The 26,936-nt window shown below is 45.5% G+C and overlaps 3 protein-coding genes across 3 annotated transcripts in view; 2 read left to right on the top strand and 1 right to left on the bottom strand.

Moving 5' to 3' along the window:
* The window catches only part of LOC6724819 (uncharacterized protein CG43867), an 85,010-nt gene that overhangs the window by 33,449 nt on the left and 24,625 nt on the right, over positions 1-26,936 (top strand).
* Positions 9,809-10,419, bottom strand: LOC27207984. Its single transcript, XM_039297132.2, has one exon. It carries the CDS (start codon positions 10,210-10,212, stop codon positions 9,886-9,888), a length of 327 nt encoding a protein of 108 aa, XP_039153066.1. The 5' UTR covers positions 10,213-10,419; the 3' UTR covers positions 9,809-9,885.
* LOC27206372 lies at positions 25,802-26,808 on the top strand. The gene has a single exon (XM_016173163.3). The coding sequence runs from the start codon at positions 25,874-25,876 to the stop codon at positions 26,132-26,134; it is 261 nt and encodes an 86-aa protein (XP_016037599.1). The 5' UTR covers positions 25,802-25,873; the 3' UTR covers positions 26,135-26,808.

Below are 26,936 nucleotides of genomic sequence, written 5' to 3'. Positions count from 1 at the left end.
TCCTGCGCTGCCTGGTTGCCATGTGGGCAAACAGAATTATTGAGGCGCGTCGACCAAAATGTTGCGCCAATGCCGAGCTGAGCTGCTGCGGTTCTGAGTCTTGCATTTCCGGCTTTTTGGTCCTTCCGGTCCGTGCTACTTCATCCCATTTTGTTATTAAAATGGGTATACTATATTCGTTTAAAAGAGTGCAACAGAAAGAAAGAGTTCATCAACCGATTCTAGGGATCTAGTGGGGCTCTTCTGCAACATCGAGTTTCTCTCATTATCTTTTCATCTCAGTAACGGGTATCTAGTAGTCGAGACACTCGACGAAAGCGTGCTCCTGCTGTCAGCTGTTTATATACTATACGGTATACTGCTGTTAAGAAAAACATGTAGTCCTAAGGATTATAATAATGGGAGTAGTCACCTCTCCTTGTAGCACAATCGATAATTTCAAAATTAATTCAATAATTTCCATTGTCATTGCAAGTGAGCCGAAATATCCTTCACTATATGCCAGCTTTTTAAACTTGTTAAAATCTGGATTTTGGCGCTCCTTTGATGGCCATTCGATCTCTATTCGTTGCCTTGGGCGATTTTAGCAGAATGAGCAACTACCAATTTGCCATCCTGCCACTGTCAACAGCCGCATATTGCTTCTGCTGTAGACCGAATTTTTGCCTTTTGCCGCTTTTTCATCGCTGTGAGCAAACTTTTGACTGCTCAAGCAGCAAATCATATTGCTCAACAGCCGTCCCTCACACGCAGACAGGGGAAACTTTGTCAACAATGTTGAATAATTAAAATGCTCCCTCGGCATCAAGTCTGTGCAAAGAACCAGGAGCTTCAGCTCCGGTTTATGCACACGAAGAAAAACTCGGCTAAAGTCTGCTGTAGCTTTTCAATTTGCATTGTTTTTGATCGGCTTAACACAATATGTAGTACGGAATTTGCTAAGCTACTTAGCACACTAAAAGTGATTTCATTTTATAACTTTCCTAGAAGCCAAACTCTATTTCTAGTCTTTCTGAATTTTTAAAATGGATTCATTTCAGGAACAGCCTAGTTTCACCCAGTGCACATCGTTGTGAGCTGACAGCTCGCCGAAAAGCCGAAGCGACCCAGAGTCGTCGAGTCCTCAGCCTGGTGGCAGGGCTCATCAGCAATTCTCAATTGCTATTATAATATTTTTCCCTATGTTCCCGGCCCGCCGTCTTGGCGTTCCCCCACCCTTTGTGTGCGAGCGAGCGAGCCTGGCGAACACCTGATACAATGATAAAAGGGCCAAGAGTCATTGCCCACACTCCCCAGGTCCGCGTCCCAGCCCCTATCCCCTGTCCCCTTATCCTGGCCGAGACTCGGGACTCGCTTAATGCGCAGTCCCCGTGCACCGCTGAAGTTTGTCGGGCTCAAAATTCATCAACTTTGTTGCATAATATTTCAATAAAGAGCATTGGGGCTGGAGGAGGCTGTTGTGCTGGTGTCATAAAATTAAAGCATACTTTGCAGCGCCGCCAGACTGCAAGCTCTTCCAGATCCGAATAGTGCACTGGGGAGTGTTTTAGGTGGCAGGCCAGGCCGGGACGGGCCAAAAAGTGCTCCATAGAAAACATATTGTGGAATTTGTCAACATTCCTGAGGCGAAAGCGCCCCTCTGCTCCACAGGCGGCAAATTGGCTCGTAAATTAAATGAAGCGTTCTTTCGTCCTAATAGAATTTTCCATTTGCATTATAAAGCAGTGCAGCTGGGAGTGGTGGGCCTGTCACGACTGTTGATTAGGAAACTTTTTGGTGCCCTGCCGGAGCGATGGAACGTCAGTTTTAGCGTCCCCGAGGCAACTGTACATTGTGGGGATTGCGATTTTTTCAGGTCGCCCTAGGAGGTCAACTTGTGTAGTACCGGTGTAGTTGTTTAGTAGCCTGGCCGGCTTGACTATGTTTTTATTTCATATGTATATTCAGCTTTAACGAGTTTGATGCAACTTTAATTTTATGTCCTATCGATATCCCGCCATCTCGATCCTGTGGTCCTGCAGCCTGTGCTTTATGGAGATTTCGCGGGCCGTGTCCAGCCAGAGGGAGCTTCTGTATAATTTTGTATAATTTTAATCCAATTAAACTTAATTAACTTGTGTGCAGCTGAACGTAACTGTAAACCAGCCGGCCATTTTGGTGGCGCCCACTGTTATGCCGGGTCGTGGGCCTCGTATCCGGAGTCGTAATTATTACCACTTACGGCTAAATACTCAAGTTTCCTTCTTTTTGCCCCAGCTCATGGGCGAGAAAGTTCAAGGAGTGTGTGTGGCGGCCACACAAATTCCCGTATCATGCAACCGCAGCAACAACGAGAACAACAGGAGTGAAAAGTTTTAGCCAAATTCCGAGGGGTGGATGGATAAACTTTTCGCCTTTATATCACCACCCACCTTGCCTTGCCACTTTGCCTAGCGTTGTTGTTTAGCTTTCGCCGCTTTTGCTTCTGGCTGCGCTGGCTACTTATAGACGCATCAAACTTATGTTTACCTTCTGCCGGGGCATAAATCTTTGTTATGAGCCAAAAAATCGCGCACGGCGGTTCAAAAGAGCTACAAAATCTCATTCGCTTATGCCGCGGCCGCGTAATTATTTCCGACCTTTTTTCCACAACTCGCTCTCTCAACTTCCGCTTTTCTTTTACACTTTTTTAATTTTTTTGGGTTTTCGAAAAGTTGGCCAGGCCTGTGATGTGCATTTCATTTGCTGCTTTTAATTAAGGCCGGTTCCGGACGGAAAGGCCGCCCCTACGTACACTGAAAAAAGGCACCGAGGCACTTGAGTTTGCTTACACGTTTGCCACTCACTTTCCAATCAGTTTACTATTTATGACCCTTGCATGGGCTGTGATTAATCAGGGACTGAGAATAGGGACCGTGTTGTACCAGTTGTATTCCAAGTATATCAATGATTTACCCCTCTTTCGCATCAATCAAACAGCGGCAATTGCCTTGACATTAGCCATAAATTACGTAAATAAAGCGTTCCGGGAATACGAAATCAGAACCTCGGTCTGCAGCCAATGAACCGCATAACAAACTGTAAACGGTTTCCGGTTGCCTCCCCTGCAAATTAAATAATACCGTATCCCGGATCGCAAAAAGGAGTAAAGGATCGGGGCCGGCATGGTAAGGAAATCTAAGCCAAATGCGGTTGTTTTTGCCTTTGGCGGTGTCAGACAGTGAAATATTTGTCGATAACTATTAGCAAGTGGTGCATGAAATGCGATAACATTAATTAGCCGGGCCAACGAACCACAAGTGGTGACCCCGATCCCCCAGTTCCGTCCATTCAACGTGGTTGAATACACGGCATATGAATAGCAATAGAGTCTCGCTTCGGGTATTTAATTGCCAGCCATGGCTTTAGTAATAATAATAACAACGATAGATTCCCGGCCTCCTAATTAATGGCGGGAATATAAGCCTTATAATGTTCCATCCCGATAGGGATAGATGGTGAACATTTCAAGGAAATAAATCCCAAACCCCACATACGTACATACGTATGGATGTTGGGATTTTCATGCAATGCGTAAATGCAGAACAAGCTGGATAGCATATTCAAGTTGGCATAGTCAAAAATCTTCTTTGAGCTTTTCCTTTTTCTCGGGCTTAATATAAAAGCAACAAAATCTTAGGAAAATGCGACTTACGCATACCCACACACACATCTACACACACAAATGTGCGCGAGTGTGAGTGAGTGACACAAATACGAGACGACAGATGCCACTTAGAGGAGCAGAAGCGAGGAAAGGAAGTAAAGTGAGGAGGCGAATAAGAGGACGGCCATGTTGGCAACCATGTCAACACTTATCTTTATGAGTTTCCGCTTTCTGTAAAGTCATTGACATGTATTTTTCCTTTCTTCTCCCGCCTTTTGATACTAAGCAGCCGTTTGGCACTTTGGGCGTACCGCATACAATAATCTGCAGATTCAGATTTGATACCACTTACTCAGCTGCCCAAAAGTACATTTGATACGGAGTCCGCTAAATAAATAGCCATTGTCCTTGTTTCGCCTTCCGATACAAAATCCTAGGCATTCGAGGGTCCCAAATAACGTTTACATTCTGTAGTGAGTATTTCGTAGTCGGTTTACTCGACCAAACCTTATTTTGGATATTTTTTGCTGCGCCTATTTCAACATAAGTAAACTCAAAACTTGAGTACAGCGGGAACGAGGATGAAAGTCATGCCTGAGTGTTTATGTGCTTGCCGTGCTTCTGCGACTCTTGCGCAGTTTTCTACGAGTATCTGGGTCCTCGAAATCATTGGCATCTCTTAGGGCTCAGACTCGCCCCCAAACAAATTGCTGAAATCGCAAGTGTGCTTTTAGGCGTTAAATGCTATAAATTACTTTTCGAACGGCATAAATAAGAGTAAAGTCATTGGAATTGGCCAACTCCCACACACCCACGCCAGATGGCGTCTTCGTCGTATCGTAATCAGCATATTTCGCTGTATGTGAGTGTCTGCGTGTGCATGTGTGCGTGGCTCCATTGCCATGTGTGCGTTTGATCCTGCCCTCGGGAGCCACTAAGTGATGATTTGCTTTGGGGCGTAACCTGAACACAGCACCTAGGGGCGGAATTCGTGGCGGATAAACTTTCATTTTATAGATGGACAACCAACTATACGTTTGCCAGTCGCAGAAGACGTTTCTAAGCTTTTCACTCAGTCTGGACCCTATAGATCTGTGGCCATGTATGCGCAAACTTCCATCTAATCGTAGGTCACCTTTTTTAATGTCCCATTCGTCAATTGTAATTGGTAGTTTAGTTGGCGCAAACCTAACCTTGCCTAGACACTTGAGTCTCAACATGCCACAACAGTTCGCTGAACAGAACGGCATCAACACGATTCAGAGGGGCAGAACTTTCTTTAGCAGCTTTTTGGCGCCCAACGTGGGGCTCTGAATGTATGAATACTCGTAAATATATTTATTTTTATTATTTCGAAAACTCTGGGCGCAGCTGGTGCCCCTGCTTTCGCCTGCCGTTTTTATAGGGTCTGACAGCCTCTCACGCTTTTCACTTTTATTATCCTTCATGTGCGATTTCACACCTTCAATTGCAGAGAAGGCGGCGAGTGCAAGGAAGAACAGCTTGCCACACGTAGCAGCAAATCAAAATCTTGAATTTATTCCACATACGAAGCGCATGAATTTCAAATTACTGTGGGAACACCCACCTACGTCTACAGGAACACTGAGCCAGCTAACGCATACCTCTGACTTTAACCTCCTGCCTCTTTCGTGGACGTGTGCAACACGTTGTGTGGCAGCCACATCGCACAGGGTGCTGCTTCTACTGCTGCCACTCGTTTTCCATTCCATCTTGGCCAGGATAATGACTGCACTGTGGTCGTGCCTCAAAATGTTTAAAGCCCTCCACCTTTTGGTCTTATTTTTCACGAGTCTGAGCCTGAGTCTTAGTATAAGTGTAAAGCAGGAGTTATGGGACTCTTTCAGGGGCAAGAAGTCCAGAACCAAAGTGTGGTATCGAACATGAAAAAAACAAAGATAGCGAGAGAACGGGCCAATGAACGACTCATTTGAAATTCATGCGGCCACTCACTGGGTGCATAAAGCAATCAAATCAACCACATAACACCAACAGCACAAACTCACTCGCACATATACTTGGGGATTTTCATGCTCTCCTCGGAGGATTTTCCCTCTTGCCCGTTTCGACTTTTCCTGCTTTTTTCTTCGCCTTGTAGCATTTTTGTCGGTTTCATACACGTTTCATTCGTGTAAATAATAAATAAGCTAAGCTGACTTTTGTGGCGTGCAAAACGTTTTGCTCTTCCTTCGCGCACCTCCAGAACCCGGAGGATGTAGTGGCCTAAAGAGACGTGGCGAGGCTATCGATTCCAAATCTCAACCGAAGTCAAATACGACAAGCCTAAACAAAAGCGAAAGTTGCCACTTGCTCAACCCTTTGCCAGTTGTTCACCCCCGGCTCTGCCTTCATTTGGAACCCTCCATCCATGATTTATGCATGACCCGGAGGCGCTCGACCCAAGTTGGGGTGTTGTGCCGTGGGGGTGCGGGGATAAAATGGACAAGGGCTGGGGGTTGATCGAAGCTGATTCATGCTTGCATGCGAATTGTCCATGCTGGATTCAATGGGGATGACCTGGAAGTGGGTTAACCAGCATTGCTTTGCATGGATTTCTTTTTTAGCCGTAACAAGTTCAACGTAATTTCTCCTTGTGATGTATCTGCAGTTGATGCTATACCAATTAGCAAACTTGCCACTTTTTACGGGGACCGTGGCGAATATAATCAGTTGCATGTCCAAATTCTCACGAATCCTTTGTCCGTGTCAAACCAATTAGTAAGTGCAACTAATGAAATAAAAACTAAAGAGAGCAGGATTCTGCTTTGGTCAGCTGGGTGGAGAATTGAGTAAAGTGGGGTGGAAAGGGCAGCAGAACCTGCACACAGCAATTTGACTTTTCCATCAATTATTTAGACACAGCAGCGAAAATAATAATGATGACGGAGGAGGGGAAGGCAATGGTCCTGATGGCGATGCAGATGCACGTTGGAGGAGCCGGCTTGGAGGGAAAAACGTGGTGGGTGAAACAACCGCTTCAACTATTGGCAGCTAATTAATTGAATTCTGTTCAATAACGTGTTGCAACTTTTCCCCGCCGAAAAGAAGGGCGAAAATGTGGGGTCAAGTTGCGTAACAAGTTTGGCGCATAAAGTCATTAAAGTTTTCTGATTCGATTTGGCGTCTTATCCCTCTCATCCGTTTCCCATTTTTTAATTCCTGCGCGCAAAACTTTCTAAGCTCCCGAATTAATGACGCCCCAACCAAACGATGTTATCGAAAAGGGGTTGCAAAACTTTGGCCATAATAATATTAATAACCTCGTTATATCTGGAATAGGACGAGCTCCGTAGGCGTTTCGATTCGATTCCTCCGATTGGTTGCAGAAACCACTTGGAAATCGAATACTCAGCGGAAAACATTAAAAACACTGGCCTATTTCCCGAATTTCCCCCAAATGTGTGCTGAGCCAGCGAAAATTCCTCGCATAAGGGGATTGGCAAAGGGTTTGTTTTACGGATGTGGGCTTGTGCCACTCTTATCAGTCAAAAACCAGGAACACTTACACTTACACCGTTAACTCCCACTTAAGGCGAGCAAAAGAAAATGCATAAATCCCGGCCTAGAACTGTTGAACTGAGGGAAAGCGCCATAAACATGTAGGAAATGCACTCTTTATTACTAGATAATTGTGTTGCTTTCAAAGGAACTATACATCTACGCACTTACGTGCGTTTTTGAAATTGTCCATTTTACTGATGTAAGCCAAGTAAATTGGTTTTGAGTTATGTTTGATAGCATTAAAGGGGCAGGGGGTGGAGATACGTGGCGCTGTCACTACAGCTTAAGTTCGCCCCTGCTTCCTCCTGCGCTCCATTAATTTAGCAACAGAAAGAGAAAACCAACGCACACAATCCCGCTTCATCCCCTTTTGATCCCCTTTTCAGTCAGTCCCTGCCACGCCCATTTGATTGGTCACGTGCCTTGCACGCCCCTGCCCCTCTCTCCTTCCGGCTTTTGGCTTCAATTCGTTGTGATTGCTTTGTATCGATTACAAAATGCATTACAACATTTGCCACATGATAAATAACACTCTGCAAACGGGTAGCACTGTTTCGGAAGGCGGTGGTTGGGGTGGGCGTGGTCGCACCTGAAATTAATGCTCTCAATACAGCAAGAGCGTTGTCAAAGGAGCGGTTCTTTAAGCAATAACCATCTAGTAATGCCTTATTTCAATAAGGTGTGGTGGTCACTCCATCCAGAATGTCTCTAGATTAGCTATTTCTGGGTTTCGTATGATTTGCAGTTCTGAGAGATGCGAGCCATGAGTTGCTGTCTGTCTACCCCAGCTGGCTATTCTTCCTTTTGACTTTATGCACTGCAGGTCCAATTACTTTTAATGGCTCTTCCTTGCTTTGATATGCGCAGATCTGGTTCAGTGCGACCATGCGACATTTATAAAATGTGAAACGCAAAAACGCAACTACCCCACCGAGGAGCCCGCTTAACCCCAAGGGGACGTTGCAAGGACATTTCCTCGCACTTGCCTGGCTCGCCCCCTCAATTGCTGTTCCTCGAAGGAAATAAAATGCAATTGCGTGATTATTGAACGATTTGTATCAATTCACAAAGGCAACGGTTTGGGGCCGGCGAAAAACTGCCGTTTCCCTCAAATGTTTATTTATGCATTTCACTTGCTTATGTTATTACAAGTCTTCCCGGGGTTTTGCGGACTAGGGGAATGATTGTTGATATCAGTATCCGTCCATATGTACGAGTATGCGCGTGTATCTATGCGTGTCCCCGTGTTCACCCCCGTCAACTTGCTTTCCCGAATTCGAAGTTGAACTTGTGGGAAGTACAAACCTCACGGGACGATTGCAGCTCAAGACATTTGTCGCAACGTGCGAAAACTTTTGCCGTACAAGTGTCGTTTCCCCCTTTCATAAGCTTGTTAGCTTCTGAAGTTTATTAAAGTGGCATAAAAGTGTCATTGGCGTCTAATGGCCAACGATTAGCTGGAAAGGAACCCAATCCCAAATGCCCCGGAATTACTCGAAAACTGAGCTCAATCCGCACCGAACGGACCCATCTCAATATCTCTTTCGAAAATGTCTTAATTGAAAGAAGGCAACAACTTAAAGAGTCGAATGCCATTACTCGAGCATTTGAGCAATTCTGCTGTTTCAATTTCTGAACACTGTAATCGAGCTCACGCTTTTGTGCAAATGGCATAGGGTCTAGATGCTTTTGTAAAACTGCAGAGCTGCGTTGGGGTTAGAATATCTTATTATGGAAATTGTTTTGCATTAACTTGAATTCCTACAAGCTCTAGCACATGCTCTCCTCCACACTGCAACTTATCGATACTAAACATGCCTTCTTTAATGGGTCGAGAAGAAAAGTTTTCCCGCTCGTCTTGGGGGAAAACTTATTGAAAAGTCATAAAAAGCATAAAATACAAAAATGGCTTGTGGTGTGGAGCAGCCAAGAGTCTAAACCACCGACATGAACTGGAAGAGCCACGAAATTGTTTTTCCCCATTCGCTCCACCGCCCTTTTTGTAAATCATTTAACACGCTCTCGATTTTTATTTTAATGACATCTTGGCAAAGTTACCCCTAATGGCTTAGGTTGAAGCACTTTGCCAAGGACATAATGGAGCCTGCAGACATATTCGGGTCCTTAAACTCCCACCCGAATCGCGCCCGAAGGCTGTGCAAATTTGTTCGCAGGCGTCACATGCTGCTCCTGGACTGCATATCCTGGAAGCTAGCTCTTCTACTGTGTATCCTGTGTGTTAATGATCATCATGAATATTCCGGCATTTGTTTGTTTGCTTCCGCCAGTTTGCTTAGCCAAAATGTTAATGTACGCCCAGCCCAAACGGAATTTAACCCTGCGGCACTCGTACGGGAAAACAGCAAAGAGGTCCTGCTAAATATTTGATTAACTTTCCTATGTTCAGTGTGTGTGCGAAATCAACTTAATTAAAGTTAAACAAGCAGCTAATCAAATTTTTATTACACAGTCTTAACCACAAGAATGCTTTACCTCTGGCTCCCGCAAAACGTGGAGTAATTTCATTTTAAAAATGCATACTCCAAAAGGGGCCACGTGCGACTCGCAGAGGCGGAAAAGGATTGTCTTCTTGTGCTTTTGGTTTGTGTGGCCAGAGAAATCAAATAATATCAATCTTTGTGAGAACTAAAAACAGAGTCGGTAGTTTCATTAAATATGAGAGCTCTTAACGAACATCTTTCTAAGTCGTACATTAATGTAGTGGATCGATACAAAAATCAATTCCTCTGAGATACTATGGATAGGTAATCCTCGATGGAGGCCCTTTTGAGCCACCAGGCTTCCATATCGTACAGATCCACCTCGCCGGCCAAGGAGCTCAAGGTGCTGGACGTGTCAATCTGGTGAGGCAGTGACACTGCACTGGGGCTCATGCTGGGTAGCGATTGCTGGCTGGTGGTCACCTGGTTGAAGTAGCCTGGCTCCTGGGAAATCACGTTCGCCAGGACGTCCGGCTGGTGCTGCACCTGCTGCTGCTTTCCTTTCTTTTGGCAAGGCTTCGATGAGGAGCAGCCGCAGCAGGCAAGTGGGCAGAGAAAGCACATATTTCTGTGGCTAAAAGTGCCGAAGATGCGGAAATGTGCCAGGCTGATTTCATCAGCAGTCAATGCAAGAATTTCCAGGCCTAGGTCAAGTTACCCATCACCTGATGGTTTAGTTCCCACCTGATAGTGCCCTTTTATTTATGTTGTGCCGCCCGCAGCTTTTTGCTGAAAGGAGAGCCTCCCACTGAGGCAGTGCAGCCCAGAGCTTTCTGCTTTTATAGCCGGCGGGTTTGTTGGGGGTACAGTTGTGTTCCTTGGAATTGGGCTAGACTGGCGGCCCCCGAACAATATTTTTCGGAGACCCCCATTATGCAAAATGGTGTCACTTATGTTAATTTCACAAATGCCCCGCACTCTGACCAGTATATAGTGGACGCTATCAGGACTATCGGGTTCCGGCGGTTGGAGGGGGAAAAACGGCAGCCGACGACTACCTATTGTATTACCAATTTGCGAATGCAAATCAGACGCAGAGCGCGAGTTTCACACCAGTTTCGTATTGAATTTAAAGAGTGAGCCATGCGACACAAACATCAAAGCCGATGATGGTGGCTGTGAAACAGGAGATGGACGTGTGACGCGGACATCTTCGAGCACATCTTCGATGGCAATGCCAGCACAATGCCATAAGCCATCCAGCAGCTGGTCCGCCTGAAGGTGTTCATTTGCACGGATGCTGGATCCCATGGTCTGCACCTAGACAAAAATTGGCTGATCCTCATGGCACTGCGCTTGGGTTAGAAGACCAACATCTGCCCAAAGAAAGCATGTTCTACGGTCTCCAGAAGTCCAGGGAACCTTCTATATACGGCCAGCTCCACAGATGAGAGGTTGAGTTTTCGAGGGTCTGCTGGGGCTGCTAGCTTATCCGAGTTTACGACTTTGCAAAAATGCTGCGACCAGCCCACTCCGTCTTTAACAACTTCAATTTCAATTAGCAGTGCATACTTTCCAAGGGTCGACGACCAAAAAGTTTCTGCACTAATGAGTTTTGTAATTATACGAAAGTTGAAACTGAATACAAAAGCCGAAAAGAACAACCCCATCCCCTTTACATTGCTTTACATTTATACTTTTATGAATGATTTACGCGGGCAAAGTATTTGTACGGCGATAACATCCTACGGGGTGCGGGGTAAGTGGTGAAATTGGTGAAAGTGCCGAAAGGGAAAGCAGTTGCCATGATGTCACACAAGTCACTGCGGATTTCCCATTTCACTCACTTCATTCTAAGTGAAGCGATACACATGTTTTTCTAGATTTAAGCCAAATAAATTTAATTTACAGAAAATCCGGTGAAAAAAGTTGCGAATCTCGAATATTAAGGGTACAGCATTTCCAATCTAAATGTTTACTCTACTCACTTCTCCATTTCCCCGAATTCGCGAATATGGCAAACTGGAAAAATATCAATGTCATTTGCAGGCCCATAACCGAAAAACGCAGAATCGGGCTAAAATGGGAAAATAAAGCAGGAGAAAAAAAGCTGGGTGGGGGGAAGTGGGTGTGGAGTCACTGACTGGCATTGTTACCCGTGTAACGCTAAAAGTGATGTGTCTGTTCTGGTGGGAGTTTCGTTTCCATGGTCCTGGGTTTCTAGGACTGTGCATTTGGGCTCGTCCTTCTCACATGGTCAGTCCCATCATTGCGGTTTCAGAACTGCATATTTCGAAGTTCCCATTTGCAGTGTTTGTTTATCTGCGTATGTGTGTGTGTGTTTGGGGAGCTTATGGAGCTGGGACTTCTTCCCACTTGAGATGAACGAAAAAACGTGATCTTTTCCCGAAGCTCGGAAAGAGTTTGCCCAGCTTAAAACTTGAATAGATGGTGGGAGCAAATTCGTTATAGCGAAGAAAGCAGGACCCGGTTAAATCTTTGCTAGAATTTCTTATGAGCAGGGTATCTGCTTGTTCCATAATCTCCTTCCTACCCCCTTTTTTATGTTGCCAACTTTTTTGCATGTTTCGTATGTAGTTGGCTCTGGTTTCATGGTTCGTGACAAGCCAAGCGCATAACCACAAAATAGACGCGTGCAATAGTGGGTGGTGGGTGGATGGCCAGATAGACAGATAGCCAGATAGACAGATAGCCACCCCTGCCCACTCACGCTGTTCCATTTTCATTTTCAATTTGCAGAGCATACTTTGCGGGGCTTTTCGGTTTCTATGCCAATCTGCGATTCTCACTCGCCGCTTCAATCTCCTTTTTTGTGCGGCCTGCTACCCACTTACCACCCACCAGCCCTCCCCCCTTTTTTTTGGTAAGCACCCTGACAACAAGAATCCACCCCCTTTTTGGCCGCCGCCCCTGTATTTTGCTTTGTGGTCATGCCCACTTGATGCGTATTTAATTAACGTTAATTGAAATTGATTTATGTATGCAGCATGCGCACAGCCCCAACCCCATTCACCTCCCCACTGACCACGTTCTCCCTTAAAAATATGCTGCTTGAAATTTAGATGGAATTGGTGGAGGCGGAGAGTGGGGAAATCGAGGGTGGGCTCAATTGACAAATTTTCGGCATATTGAAGCGTGAAAAATTCTGTGTTTTGGGTTCATTAAATTGATTTAACGAAATGCAAACAGACATTTTGCGGACTGTTTGCGCACAGGGAATAAAGTGGTGTGTAGGTGGCAAAAAAATTGAATAATGATTTGGAGTAAATGTTTTCTTCACCGTTAAATTATTTTGTATTCTACTGTTAGTGCAGAAGTTATGCTAGTTCCTTCCTTCGTTGCCATCAAAACATTTCCACAGACACCAAAAGCTATCCAATTAACCAAAGGAAAAGGAATTAAGTATCCGTGAATACACACAAAAACAAAAAACAATGCGAGTATGAGCGAACAACAGACATTCGATGCGTGTTTGCCCAATTTCCACGTCATTAATTTTGTTCCTGCTTTCCAAAGAGCGAATCTACATCTGGTGCTTTTATGTTCATCTAATTAGAGGGAAATCTTTCGTGGCTTTCTTTTCTATGGCTTTTCCGGCTCCTTCGCCCACGGCTTTTATTGCATAATTTTTGGTGTGCAGTGCAAATCGAAAGTGGAGTAGATTGAGTGGGGTGCGGGGCTGCAATCAGCAACACAGCAACACAGCAAACAGCAAACAAAGAACCATAACAATAAAGCAAAAGAAAATAACGAAAATTCATCATAAACAGCCCGGGAAAGCCCCGACCCGTCCCATCCCATCGAAGATCGTAAATTAGAAATGGCATTTTATGCGTGCGCAAATAAAAATGCTGTGTGTGCGGCGCACATTTGGTATTTGGAGGATATCTTTGGGGCTCGGCATAAAAAGTTTCTTTTCGGCCCTCGTAAAATTACTCATACGACTTGTTAACCGTTTCAGCAGCCCACAAAGATACACATTGATTTTCCTGCCTTTGCTCGTCTGCTATTCTGCCATTTTGTGTTTCAGGTGGGTCCTGGGGATCTTTTTGGTACGTTGGTCCGCAAGTCCTCGGAAATGTGAGACGAATGGTATTGGATTCTGTTGATTGGAAACAGGGCTTTCGCCGATATTAAATGTTCGCTTTGATTCAATGGGAGTGTAAACAAATGAGGTTTTCGCTGCAAGACTTAGACTCGCTCAGCGAAAACTTGTTTGTCCATGCACTGCGAAAAAAAAGGTTTAGGTCAGGATATTTTAATACGATTTGGAGTGCAAATACGGCGATTTATCTCCAGTGAACGTGGCCGCCCTTTCCCGTCGGATTTCGCAGCCCCCAATCCAAACAACAAAGGAATTTTCCTAATTATGCGTTCACCTGCACGTACGCAAAAAGCAGTTGGGGCAGCGAAACGATGATGATGGGGGGGTGGCAAAAGCAGTGCAAGTTATTTGCTACCCAACTCATCGCCGTTAGAAGCCACAAGCAAATCGACCGTGAAAACAAAAATCGCACAGCGGCATTTGGAACAACGCGGGTGCAAAAACAAAACAGCAGATGGTGGGCGGGGGATGTTAAACTTTCTGTGATTAACAATTACAAAAGCCAGCTAAAAATCCAATATACCCATGAAAGACGCAGCCTCAACCGAGGCAGAAGCTGAAACGGAGTTCACTCCGCCCACGCCCACCAACCCTCCTCACTTTTGCGCGTTTGTGGGCGGTGGGGTCATGACAGCATTCGCTACGTGAGTTTGCCATAAGCAATTTAGCTAATTTAGCTACACAACGGCAAGGACTCCGAGGTCTAAAGCAAAACAATCGAGGCGGAAGAATGACAACACCGAGGGGATAGGGGAAACCTAGGAATGAAGTAGAAATAGGTCTGTGGATATGGAGTTCAAATAATAGTAAGATTGAAGCGGCAAAAAGAATACAGGATTAACTAAATCTTGCATTTTACTAAAGGTATCTGCTGGGAAGAGAACTCTTTCGGTCAAAGAATCTGTAGATTCGACCACGTCAACTTCTCCACACTGCTGCAGTTGCCGGAAAGGGAAACAAAGGAAGTGCATGAAAATAACAATAAATGTTATACAGTGCCAGCAGAAAGAGCTGCACACTGGCTGTAATAGTAGTAATAGCAATAATAATAATAATCTTCCTAAGGAGGGTGCTTCAGCCCCTGCTCCCTGCTCCCTGCTCCTTGGGCACGGACAGGTCGCCCTAATAACTATTTCTTTTTATGGCCACAACAATGGCTGGGAGGGTGGGGCATGGAGGGCAAATCAAATTTGTCTGATCGGCTATTGTGAGCTCGGCACCCAGCCGCCCCTCCCGCAGTCCTCCGCTCCTTTCAAGAAGAAAAATGCATTTCATTGAATTTTGAATAGTCAACGAAGGCGAAGCAACTGCGGCTGTCCGCAAGTCTGTTCGAAGGACACATAGTAGCAGCACTCCGAATCCGTTCCCTGATTTCCTTTTAGCTTTCCAGCTGTCCAGCTTTCCGTCTACGAATTTGGCCACCTTGAAAATCCAAGTGGAAATGAAATGTAATCTGCATCGGCGAATTCGAGAAGAACCAGATTCGGCAGGAAGACGGCTGCAGCGCCAAGTGACTTGGGACGCAAGCAGCGCCAAAAATTGGCAAAGAGACTCGGTCTTTAAAACATTTTTTTATGGCCAAAATGAGAAACAAAGGTAGAAAATGGCCGAAAGATGCCCGTTTCCCCTCGTCTTGTGTGTGCCTTTGCTGGATTTATCTGTTGCCAGTTTATGGAAATCGTCGCTTTATTCACCGCCGGCAATCACGCGCACTGCCAGCCACGCCCCCCGGTCCGATGGTGGCGTCTTGGCACGCCCACTGCCGTCGCCGGGGGTTGGTATCTCATAATTGCGTAGGCGAGTTTAGTACTCATTAAAAGCGTTAATCGTTTGCCTGCCTTTGTCGATTTCGCTTCGTCTCTCCGCCGGGTTTATCACTGAGGAAAAAGAAGATGTGCATGTTGCTAAGAAAAAACTACTTCACTTCACTTATTTAATTAGACAGTTTCGAAAGTTCTAAATGCCGCAGAATGTATTAACATCAAGTCCTTCCTGCTACCACTTGAACATTTCTCTCAGTGCATCTGCCCGTGAGTGGTGCGTGCTAGCCAGTGTTTCTGCAGTTGGAAACACTTCAATTTTAATTCAGTGGCGGGAGGTGACGGCGGACAAAAAGCGATTTGCATAAATTTCCAACAATGATAGCCGGGATCCGTACCCGTGTCCATGTCCAGAGCTGATGGCAATAGAGTGGCGGATTCTTCGTGTGCCGGAGCGCCTGTCCTGTCATCAGAGCGGCCGAAAAAAGCGAGGAATACGCTTAATTAAAATTTTTATTACACAAATTTTGCTTTTGTGTCGATAATTTTATGCTGATCATCAGCAGGAGCCGCCGAAGCGGGCGGAGCGGGCACTAATTTGCAGCATCAGCTTGGAGTTCCTGCCTCCAGACAGGTGTGTACTGCATAGGTGTGGGCACTCCATCCCCCACTCCTTCGCCTTGGGGCAAACGCATGCAAACGGAAATTAAAAAGGAAGCCAACGCAGCAGAGTCCCTTCATTTCGCCCTTTTCTGGAGTCCTGGAATGGAATGGAATGGTCGTCGTTCGCTTCCGCTTTTGTTTTGTCCCTCGCTTCTCTGCGTCCTTTTGCTGGCTTCTTGCGCTGCGCATCGCGTTTCTCGCGGAAGTTTCAGCTTAATGTGCAGGAAATTTCATTAAAGTCGGCACAACAGCCACCTTCCCCTCACTTTGCCCGCTGAAGATGTCGCCTGATAGTTGGCTTTCATCAATCTCGTCAATTTTTCAACCTCATTTTCTGAAGTTCTTATTCAGCATTTCTGGACACCGCTCTTTACGTTCGGCGATTACGCAATGCATCAAACTGTTTTGAAGCAGGTAAAGTGCCCCTTGGATTGTCATACATACATATTAAACACTACATACGTACGTAGTGCGGAAGATTGTTGCGCTAATCTTCAGGCAGGCCCCGAACCGCAACCAAAACTAATGAGCCCATCGCCGTCCGTTTGAATCCGAAATCGAGAGCAATAGTGCCCCGGATGGGTCGACGTGCCCGTCCTTCCTGCGCCTCCAAACACCTGTCCTCCAATCAATTTAACTGGCTGAGAAGGCCAAATAAGTTTCAATCATGAGAACGACACAATACTACTCGCTCGTCCACCGAGGATGGCAGGGTGGCAGGCGTGAGCTATAAAAAATTTAAGCAATGCGGCATTTGACACCTTTGCCGGATAGCAAGGCCGCAGGAGGAGCACCTTTCGGCGGTCTGGGGTCCTAGCAGCTGAAGGCGAAGGCGATGCCGAAGCTGAAGCTGAGGCCATCAGAATGGCAATCAAAAGCAATGATTGTTGCTCATAAAACGGAACGGTTATGTTTATCTGGCTGGTGCCCAGAAGCGGTTATTCGTACTCGTGTACATACATATACCGCTTACAGCGGGACTACGGCGAAGTTTGCTAATGGAATGCGATGGCAGCGCAGATCTCGACGAGCCTTTGCCTAAGTAAAAGGGAGCACCGAGTAAATATTTAATGACAGAGCCCGCTTCCCGTCTCGCTCACTCCAGAGCAGCTAATGGACAGCGCCACGCCCACTCCGCCCCATGGCCACTCAACGAGCGATTCTGTTGTGCTTACTTTTTGAACAAGTGCAAATGTTTTTCATGACTTTTCATTTTATTTAATTTCACTTTTATTATGATTATATTTCCAGCCGCTTTTGGGCTGCCTCGCTCCGTTCGTTCCCTTGGTTTTGTTTTCCTTCTTCTCTTTTTGGCTAACGATGAAATGACTTAATAAAGAAGTTGTTTTAGACTTTTTGTTAATAGGGTGGGAGTGAGCTCAGCGGAAAATCGGAAATCAGTGCAGTTGAATGAAGTCGGTCACACTGCCCAATTGGCAAATAGTAGGTATGCCACACTGGCACGCAAAATCTCTACTAGTTTTAAAAGAAACTCAGTTTACTGCGTTCCTCATTAAAGGATGCCACAACCGCACCTGAAATCTTCCGCCCCTGGCAGACCGAAAGGAACCCAAAACAAACAAAGCCAAATGCCACGAAAATTGAAAATGAAACGTAACACGCCGGAATCCAAGAAACAAATGGATGCTGATGGCAGGGTTTGGAGTTTTCGGAATGGGTCTTTTAGTTCGGGGTGGGGGCCGGGTGCCTTGCTGATGAGGCTGGGGAACTGGCGTTGTCGGAAAAATGCTTCAGCTCAATGCAATTTGCAGCGGTGGAAAAAGCAGCGAAAACCCGAGAAAAAACGGTTGAAACACAAAAAGCGTAGAAGAAATGAACGTGCAGACATGTGCGGCGCCAGTAAGCGATAGTCAGTTAGTGCTCTCCCACGGGTTGCAACAGGGTTGGATGGGGATAGATGCTGCTCGGGTTTAACTTTGGCAAGCGCTTACGCAACGTTTTGTTTGAGCCAACAGTGGACCACTGTTGGGCGAGAAGCGGGAGGTACTGAGACAAATGGCTGCGCCCGGGTGGCAACTGGCTGACAGGTGAGGAACGTGGCTCAAGCTCCAGCTACAGCTCCTGTTTCTGCTGCTCCTGCTCCTGCTCCAAAGGGGGAGGTCTGTAAAAGCAATGGGAAATAACACTGAAAGCTTGCCGCGGTCCAGAGTGGGGGCACAAATTTACATAAAGCAAATGAAGCCGAAATGGAGAAGTGGGGATGGGCAGCGGCAGCGTGGCATCCTGGCAAAACCCTGACTGCATTGCCTTGACCAAAAGGTAAATACTTAAATTTGCGCAAAATGTTTCCCCACTGAAGCGAAAGATATAAATGGATGTGTGTGCTGAAAAATGTAAGATAAATACACTGGGCCGGGGCCTCGAATATACATACACCCACCACAAATTACAATGTAGGATGGAGAATTGCAGGAGAAAATTTAACCGTTTGGAAAGCATGCAGTGGGTTCGGTGGGCTGCCCTGTTCCCTTGACGAAGCCACCTCGCCTCCATTTTCTCGGCATGATTTAGACCCGTTTGGCCCCGAGTCTGTGGTCCAATGGTGTCTTGTTTGCTTAGTATCCTGCCACACTGTTGCACATCCTTTTCTCTTTGCCTGCCACACGTCAGAGCTCATTGACAGGCCATATGTCAGAAATTGATTCGTTGCAGCCACCTTAGCATCCCAGAATTCAGGCAACCGAACACTCGAGTGCCTTGAGAGTAGAAATTGAGATACCAAAACCAAATTACGTGCGACAATTGTGCGGCAGGACGAAGGATCTGGCAGGATGGGAACGAAACAGAACGGAGAGCAGGGAGGGAGGTTACGGCACCCTGTGATGAAGCACTTCCTCTTCCGCCTGTCCAGCTTTCAAAAGCGATTTGTTTTGGGGTCCCAACTGCATCCGCAAGTTGTTTGTGCTCTCGTGTTTTGACCAATGCATCAGCAGCTAACACATGAAAGGGCTCACCGTCGCATTGCCGAAATGTTTGGGAAATGGTACTCAGAATTGGGTTTTGTCTACTAAAGGTATAACATTTTAAATTAATAAGATAAACGCTTCTAAACGTTTCTCTATAAAATACATATTTGATATTTCTTGAGGTATTTGTGATGGATTTCCCGTTGGTCTCGTATGGCAAAGAACAGAGCCCTGTACTCCCAAAAATGAAGCATCCAATACCCTCCAGCGCTTCATCCACATGGCCACCAACCTTGTCACCTTTCCCGTGGAAACTTCACCTACCTTTCACCTCGCAAATTCTCTTTTATGTACCGCTCAGGCTTTCATTTTTGTGTGGGTCTCATCCAAGTGCTTAAAGTAAATATCCTTTCAAGTTGTATATTGACAGCTGTCACCGGATCCCATCAGATTCCAGTGCCAAGAAAACGAAATTAAGCGAAGCACAAGAGGAATAATAAGAATGAAAGGAACGAAGGAAGAAGCATTTTAATGTGCTTTATTTTTGATATTTTGTTTGCTGTTTTTTTAATTAAAAGAAATTAAAATGTAAATTTCGCCCCATCATTTCCTCGCAGTTTCCCTGCTTATATAAAACTGTTATTAAGAAACACGTAGTGCAGAAGAGGAGGCTGGAAGGGAGGGACTACAAAGTGCTGCAAAATAAACCAAAAGACAAATGTAAACAACAATTAAATGTTCACTAAGCTAACAATAAACAAGAGGAAGAATCCAGGGGAGGAAAATAACCATAGGGAGACATCCTCTTGTGTGGAACGTGGGTTTGCTGGAGGTGCTGGGTTATTAGTAAAAAGGTATTAGAATGGAAGAGCGTCCTCACTGTTCTGCTCGTTCGCCATTTGTTACCAGCACCAGAACAAAGGACTGAAAACTCCATAAGTTTACAAGCCAACATTACCCGTTGGTAAGCACACATTTACTTACATATAAATCGACCCAAATATCGGTAATCTTAAACAAGGAATGGACTGGTTCAAATGCATACGAACGAATCATTTTGTTAACAAGATAGCAAACCATTCCATTAGAATGTTTCCGGGAACTTCTTATCTTGGCATTAGCCAAAACAACTGTCACAACCGATATACGCAACGGCTGAGATCGCAGAGGCGCCTCGAAGCTAAAATGTAGGCAATTAGTAATTACTCGTTGACAGTTTTGGTTAAAAACTGGTCCCTTGCGGCAACAAAAGAAGTTCAACTAAGAAACAGAATCTGGAAAAGTCGAAGGCGAACGGGTGCCAAACTTGAAAATGGGATTGATGCTGACAGCACTTCGAGCCTGTTGTACCTTTAGTGAAGCCGAGTCCTGTCCTGCACCGGCTATTTCGAGCCTCGAAATAAGTCGGCCGCACAGCTTCTCCTCTTCGGAAGAGTCCTCATGTAAACAGCCCATCGAACACAATGGGAGCATTCAGATGAATCCATCGCCATTTGTCTCGCAAATGAGTCTGGACTTTGATCCCTACGACGAGTGCTTTTATTTTGGCGAGAGCTATTAAAATGTGATTACGATTTCCAGCAAACTTAGCTTGAGCAAAGCATTTTCTGTACTCATTTAGCACATTTGGAACTACACCAAATTCGACACGCATTTAACAATATTTTGACTAAGGTCACACTTTGTGTTGCAATTTCACTGCAACAATTGCCCTCGCCTGGTCACACTGGCAATTTGTCCTCGATTGCAGCACGTAGCAAACACAGCAAACGTGGCCGCATCACTGCACAAATCCAATCAGGGGCGTAATTTCGTTGTAACACCGGGAAGACCCGTTTCCTTCGCTTGCGTGTGGGGTTCTTAACTTATTTTGTGGTATCATTAACCTTTAAACTTGGACGCTGGCAAGCAAGCGAACTGTGTGCAGAAATTGTAAACTTTTACACTCGCCAAAGTTTCCCGCAGCCACAAACTTTTGTAGACCGACACGCGGGATAGGAGGATGAAGGCCAGATACACCCAAGTAAAACGTAAAATTTTTAACTTTATTTTCGATTTTCGTTTGCCGCAAAAATCGTATTTGCAGCCCAAAAACTTAATTTGCGCCAACAACCAAAAACGGACGAAGGGAGCGCGCTGCAATGGAAAAGAAAAGGAAAACTTTTGCCGCGCTTCACCCCCACCTTCCTCCGACTATTTCTTTTTAAATGCAATCAAGCGGAAATTGATACGTCACCGCCAGCCAAAGCTGCGCCACCCGCTCCGCTCGCCGCCACACAAAAGTGGTGCCAAATTGTTGCAAATAAAATTGCTGATATGGAAATTTTATGCGAAAGTTCTTCTTGCTTTTTCCAGCCGCGAGACCTCGCAAACAAAGCGAAGACAGAAAGTTCGGTGTTTGCGCAGAGAATGGAAAATAGTCTTTGTTTCCAGTTCCGTTTCCTCGAAAATCTGCCTTGTACTAGGAAACGCCGACAGATCAGAGGTCACAGGTGAATCCCTTGGGCAAGGACGACAAGTCCTTCTGTTTGAGTGCTCCATTTTTAGCTGCATGTCCAAATAATGAATTCCTCATTTGATGGGATATATTTTCTGCTGCATGGAAAGGTCGCAGTTAACTGACGATTTCATGTTGTTACTGCAAACTCGCGCACACTGTTTTCATCTCCAGAGCCTCGGAAGGTCCACCAATCACCTCAGATTAGCTGCCCCATTTCTGCGTGCAACTGCCGAGATTTTGAGCCATAAAAGCTAGCTTATCGGCTTCAGCTGGAAATGGAGTGAAGGCAAAGAAAGGAATGATCAAATTAAAGTTTGGCCATCAATGCGGCTTACTGGCCCGGAGTTCCATCTCATCAGCGCCGGAAAACTATGACCCCCATTTCCGTTTCCGTTGCCTGGCCCACTCAAAACGCACATCAATTTGAAACTTAATCTGGCCGCACAAATAAGCCGCACCAAAAGTTAAGACCCAAAACAAATGGCTGGGCCTTTCAACTAGGCCCCTGCTCCATGCCCCTCCGCTGTCGCCGTATTGTATGCAAACAATTTACGGCGCAAATAGGCGGCAAGCGCACAAGAAGAAGATGAAGTGAAAAGCGAGAAAAATTAGATGGGGATGGAAATGAACAGAGGGGGGGGGGGTCTCGCCTCTTGGGGAAGGAAGGAGGTGGGGGCGCACGGACTGTGAGTGAAAAACTAGGCGGCGTCCCATGCCTAAAACCAAAACTGAAATGCAAGGGATGTCTGGAAATGAGAAAGGGAATGAAAATGCATGCAATAGTTGCTCCAACAAGGATAATTGAAATTCACCACGGAACTGCCGACTAGGACCACTTCGTCTTCTGGAATGGAATGCGTTGGAAACACACACAGTGCTCAGCCGAAAAGAAACGAACCTGAATGCTGAAATTGAAACAAATATTCTGCCAGGAGTGGACCCGCAATGATTCCTCGTTAATCCGCATTTGATAATTTCAAACACAAGAAAAGGTCGATACATTAAATCGGAGTATTCCCATTGCGATCCTGCTCCAGGATGTTTATTCCTTCGGCAGCAATCCAAATATTGTTTTGAAGAAGCATCAATCCTTTGGGGAAAACCGGTTGCCTGCCAGATTGGGCCGTGAACGCATTGAACTTTTGAGTGGCAATTACTTGGAGCGCGGAGTGGAGCCGCAATTAAGTTAATTAGTATGAAGAAGGTAGTCGCAGTCTTTTGTTGTGCTATCTCGAGTCGCTGCCAGCGCAATAAAGTTGATTGCGCCTATAAATATGCAGCACTTGGCTGTGATTATTGCGCGGACTCCTGCTTTTCTCTGCTCTCTTCCTTGTGTACTTTTTTCTTCTGCCAAATGTATGCACTAATTGTTATTCGTCGCCCGGCTTTGTTGTCCTTATCTTGAGTCGCCTGTGAGGCAGACGGAGTTTGGGCTTCGGCTTGGTCCTGATCTAGCCGGAGTCCTTGAGACGCTATCAACTGCTAATAGCTTTGGGATATCTCGCCATTTCTGCTTTTTATGACAATGCTTTGCGGTCATCACACTCCCTTTGCACTCAACTTGAGAGGCGTTTATTTCAAAGCCCGTTGATCAGGGAATTCACTTAGATGGGGGAAAGGAAGATGTTTTTAATGTCTCTATTATGACTCTGAACCAAGCTAGGTATACTTGCCAGCGCCAGCAGCCAACCTGTTCCTCGCATAACGTTAACTAATATCCACGGATACCGCTTCCCCTCAAGTCAGTCTCCTCCAGACTAATCTGGTTTCTGCTACATCTTCGGTGCACTTGCTGTTCGCAATCGGCTTATCTTATCGTACGTTTTCTTCCACTCCATGCTCGCATCCAAGCCAAGCGGATCCAATCCAATCCATTCCATTCATCAGGAGCGTTCTAACTAATAGTGGGCGTGACGTGAGCAAACCTCCATTGCCTGACAGCCGAGGAACCCGCCTTGTCTGTCGCTCTTGTTTGGCATTGTTAATCTTTAACCTGAGTTCTAATCCGTGCGTCATGATTGAAAGCAGCTGCAAAATCGCTGCGTGGCTCCTGTGGCTTCTCCTCAGCTTTTACCTACGGAGCGAAAAAACGAAGTTGTCGGCGAAGGGGAGAGGGCTGGAAAATAAGGTGCACCGGGAAAACACATCGCACATGACGTGATGACGACGACATCGTCTAATCTGATTGCCCTGATGTACTCGCCCTGTGCCAATTTGTGTCAATTTCGATGGCGCCCAGGAACTTTGCCGCTCTAAGCTGAGCTGCCTTCGACTTTGCCTAGCTGCTAATTAGTTCAGCCAGGTGGGGATGCTGCAGGTGCAGGCGCAGGTGCAGCAGTCGCCCTTGGCACATTAGCCGTAATGAGAAGTCGTCGGCAGCAGTGGTAAAACGCCCCTCTAATGACTCCGCAGGCAAAACACTTGCAACGGACGCTAAAAACTGTATTATTATTACTTTCGCGTGCAACCTTGAAACCTTGAAAACAGGCGTGGTGCTACTTGTACTCCCTTTTGGCCTTAAGCTGAGTAATGGGTATCTGATAGTCGGGGAACTCGACTCCAGCATTCTCTCTTGTTCCCTCTTGGAAAATGGGCCTTTTGCTAAGATATTAAGCATACGCCGCAGAGTAACAAAAACATGTAGTCCTTGCCAGACCTGATTTTTCTCAGTGCATGCGTGTGGGGGATAGGTTAAACAGAAAATGGAAATTGCGGGGATGGGAATGGTGAATTGGAGTGGGGAGAGGGGAAACGTGCAGTGCAGTGCCGTGGGGCAAACTCAATGCCGGCCCAGGCCTCCCATGTGTGTTTGTGGCAAGTTAATGACACACCTTAACCCATGTTAACCTAGTTTTTCATGTTGTGGTTATTCTTGTCGTGCTTGTTCTTCTTTCCACTTGACCCAAAGCCCAAAAAAAGTAGAGTGGCGTGGAGAGGACGTCGGTGCGTATGGGCCTGGCCTTCATGCGGTTGACATGAATTTGGCTGTGGCATGATTGGCCTACTTTCTGTCTTTTGCTTGCTCTCTAGGTATTTTTATTTGTGACAAATTTGCATTTTCCGCGCTATATTTCTTAACTGGCACAATAAAAAGTTCGAAAGGCGAATGACGGCAGAATAGGGAGAGTTAAGGCAAAACCCAACATATAAACAAACAATGCTCGAAGGGCAGCATAGATCTATGGAAATATAAGAAAAAAATGAAAAAATGGACCGAGTGCGTTTAATTAGTCACATTCCGACATAATAATACCTTTAATAATGCAAGCAACTTAATATAAACAAATGGGGACCATAAACTGTGAAATGTCGAGCGGGAGTCCTCAAAGGACCTGCGGATGGCGAGCAATGGCCTTCATTTATTTTCCTCAGCCGCAGCTGCTGCTTCTTTCCCAGCTTGTTAAGCATAATTAAAATCACAGAGCGGGATGGAGAGAGGCGCGGAGAGCAGGGAGGAGAGGGACAGAGCTAGTGAGTGAGTGTGATTAAAAGATTGCAAATTTCTCACTCTTATTCATTTTTTCATAAGCTCTTCTTCCTGGCCAAATTGAATTTTTCGTTGCAGTAGACAGCGAGTGAGTGAGTGAGAGTAGGACGGAAATGTGGCGAGAGCGAGACAGAGCAGAAATGCATTGAACTGATCAGCGTAGTAGCAGCACCAAGTAGAATCGAAACTTTTTTCACGTTAGTCCCCAATTATGTTGGTCTAAATAATGCTTAGTATTAAATAGTAGTATTCCCTGCAGAGGGCTCAAAAGTGCTTTTGGAACGGAAGCCACCTCGAATCTCGACTTTAACGAGTGAACAGGGCGTGCGGACGTTATGCAAATGCTTTAGCCCCATTGAATTTGATGGCCGCGCATAAATGTAATTATAATGTGCATTCTATACAGCAACAAACATAAATGCATAAGTGCATAAATGCGCGCGCGTGTGTGTGGACAGTGGATTACGTAATGCCGATGCAGTGAATACGATATAATGTGCTATGCATAATGCATGATCGCACTCCTTAATCAACGCCAAACGAGGGACATTTAATTTTAATTTTAATTAATTTTGTCATTTGCTTTTTACACCGATGACGATGGGTTTACTGGAAAACGAGCGAGTCTGTAATCCATCCATTTGCGAATTCTGCTGTGGACGCAGCTGTGTTGTGGGTTGTGGGGCTTGGGGCGTGGATTTGTGGACGCGTGGATGCCTGGGGCTGTAGAAGTAGGTGGGTAGTATAGTAGTAGGTGGCTCCCCGATATCGTCAGTGCTGCGAAATCAGCTGTCGGGCGAGCACGCATAATCAGAGGTGGGGATGTTTCTGGGCTTCTTGGTGGATCTGCTGTACTGCCGACGCTGCGGGGACGACTGTATGATGGAATTCCCATCGACTCCCGCGAATGAAGAAACAGCGTCGAAAGTGGTAAAGGTCGAACTACCCCCGCAGCCGCCACTGCCGCCACTGACCTTTGAACTCATCCGCAATCCATTGGCTGCCGGGCAGGAGTGCGATAATAGCTTCGAAGGCTTCGTCGATGGTTACGATGATCCCAGGCTGCCGGAAACCATCATCTGATTCAAAAAGAGCTTGCCACTCACTGCCCGCACTCCGCTTCATTTGGTTTAATTAAAACTCTTTTTGCCATAATCCAATTAAGACCAAAGGCAAAAACCAAATGACAACAAATGGCATAATGGCCAGACAACAAAACAGCCGGCAAAAAATAGAAAAACTCGACAAAACTCAAACAAAGTTCCGCACAAAGCAAAAAAACCTGAACAAAACAAAATGCAAACAAACAATGCAATAAAATTCAATTACAACAAAATTTTAATTAACTTTTTGCAATCAAAACACAAACCAAATGAGGAGACAACTGGCATACGAATTGAAAGCCAATAAAAATGGGCGTAATAACCTAACCAATCTACAGGTCATCGATGTACAGGAGAGGGTTAAACGAATCTAACAAAGGCTGTGTACGATAGCTTCAAATGGGATAGGATTACTTGAGTGTATCATGTTATGTGTTTTAAAAATGTATATGCACATATGGTAAATGTTTGGATTCGATTGTGAGCACCAAAGAACCAGGCACAGTTTCCTAAACAATACAAAGAGAGAACACTACTCCTATTCGAGTGTCAACTATCGGATACCTTATAGTCTGTATAAAAGTTTGTTGTTGACTTATTTACTCTACGAGTACCGATGGAATTGAGTATAAATATGAAAATATTGTTGGTAAACTGTTAAAATGTTTTATTTAGCTTTGTGGGGTGGTAGGTCGCATTACGTATACGACGCAGACCACAGAATAATGCGTTTCTAAAGCAAGTTTGCTGTTGCACTGTTCCATTGTTGACCTATCAATTGG

This window comes from Drosophila simulans, chromosome X, assembly GCF_016746395.2.
Source record: "Drosophila simulans strain w501 chromosome X, Prin_Dsim_3.1, whole genome shotgun sequence".
Taxonomy (NCBI): Eukaryota; Metazoa; Arthropoda; class Insecta; order Diptera; family Drosophilidae; genus Drosophila; species Drosophila simulans.
The sequence above is the reverse complement of the archived record's forward strand: the minus strand, read 5'-3'. Positions and strand labels throughout refer to the sequence as shown.

Coding starts and splice junctions, on each gene's coding strand:
- LOC27207984 (XM_039297132.2), bottom strand. CDS start 10,212: ATGTGCTTTCTCTGCCCACTTGCCTGCTGCGGCTGCTCCTCATCGAAG.
- LOC27206372 (XM_016173163.3), top strand. CDS start 25,874: ATGTTTCTGGGCTTCTTGGTGGATCTGCTGTACTGCCGACGCTGCGGG.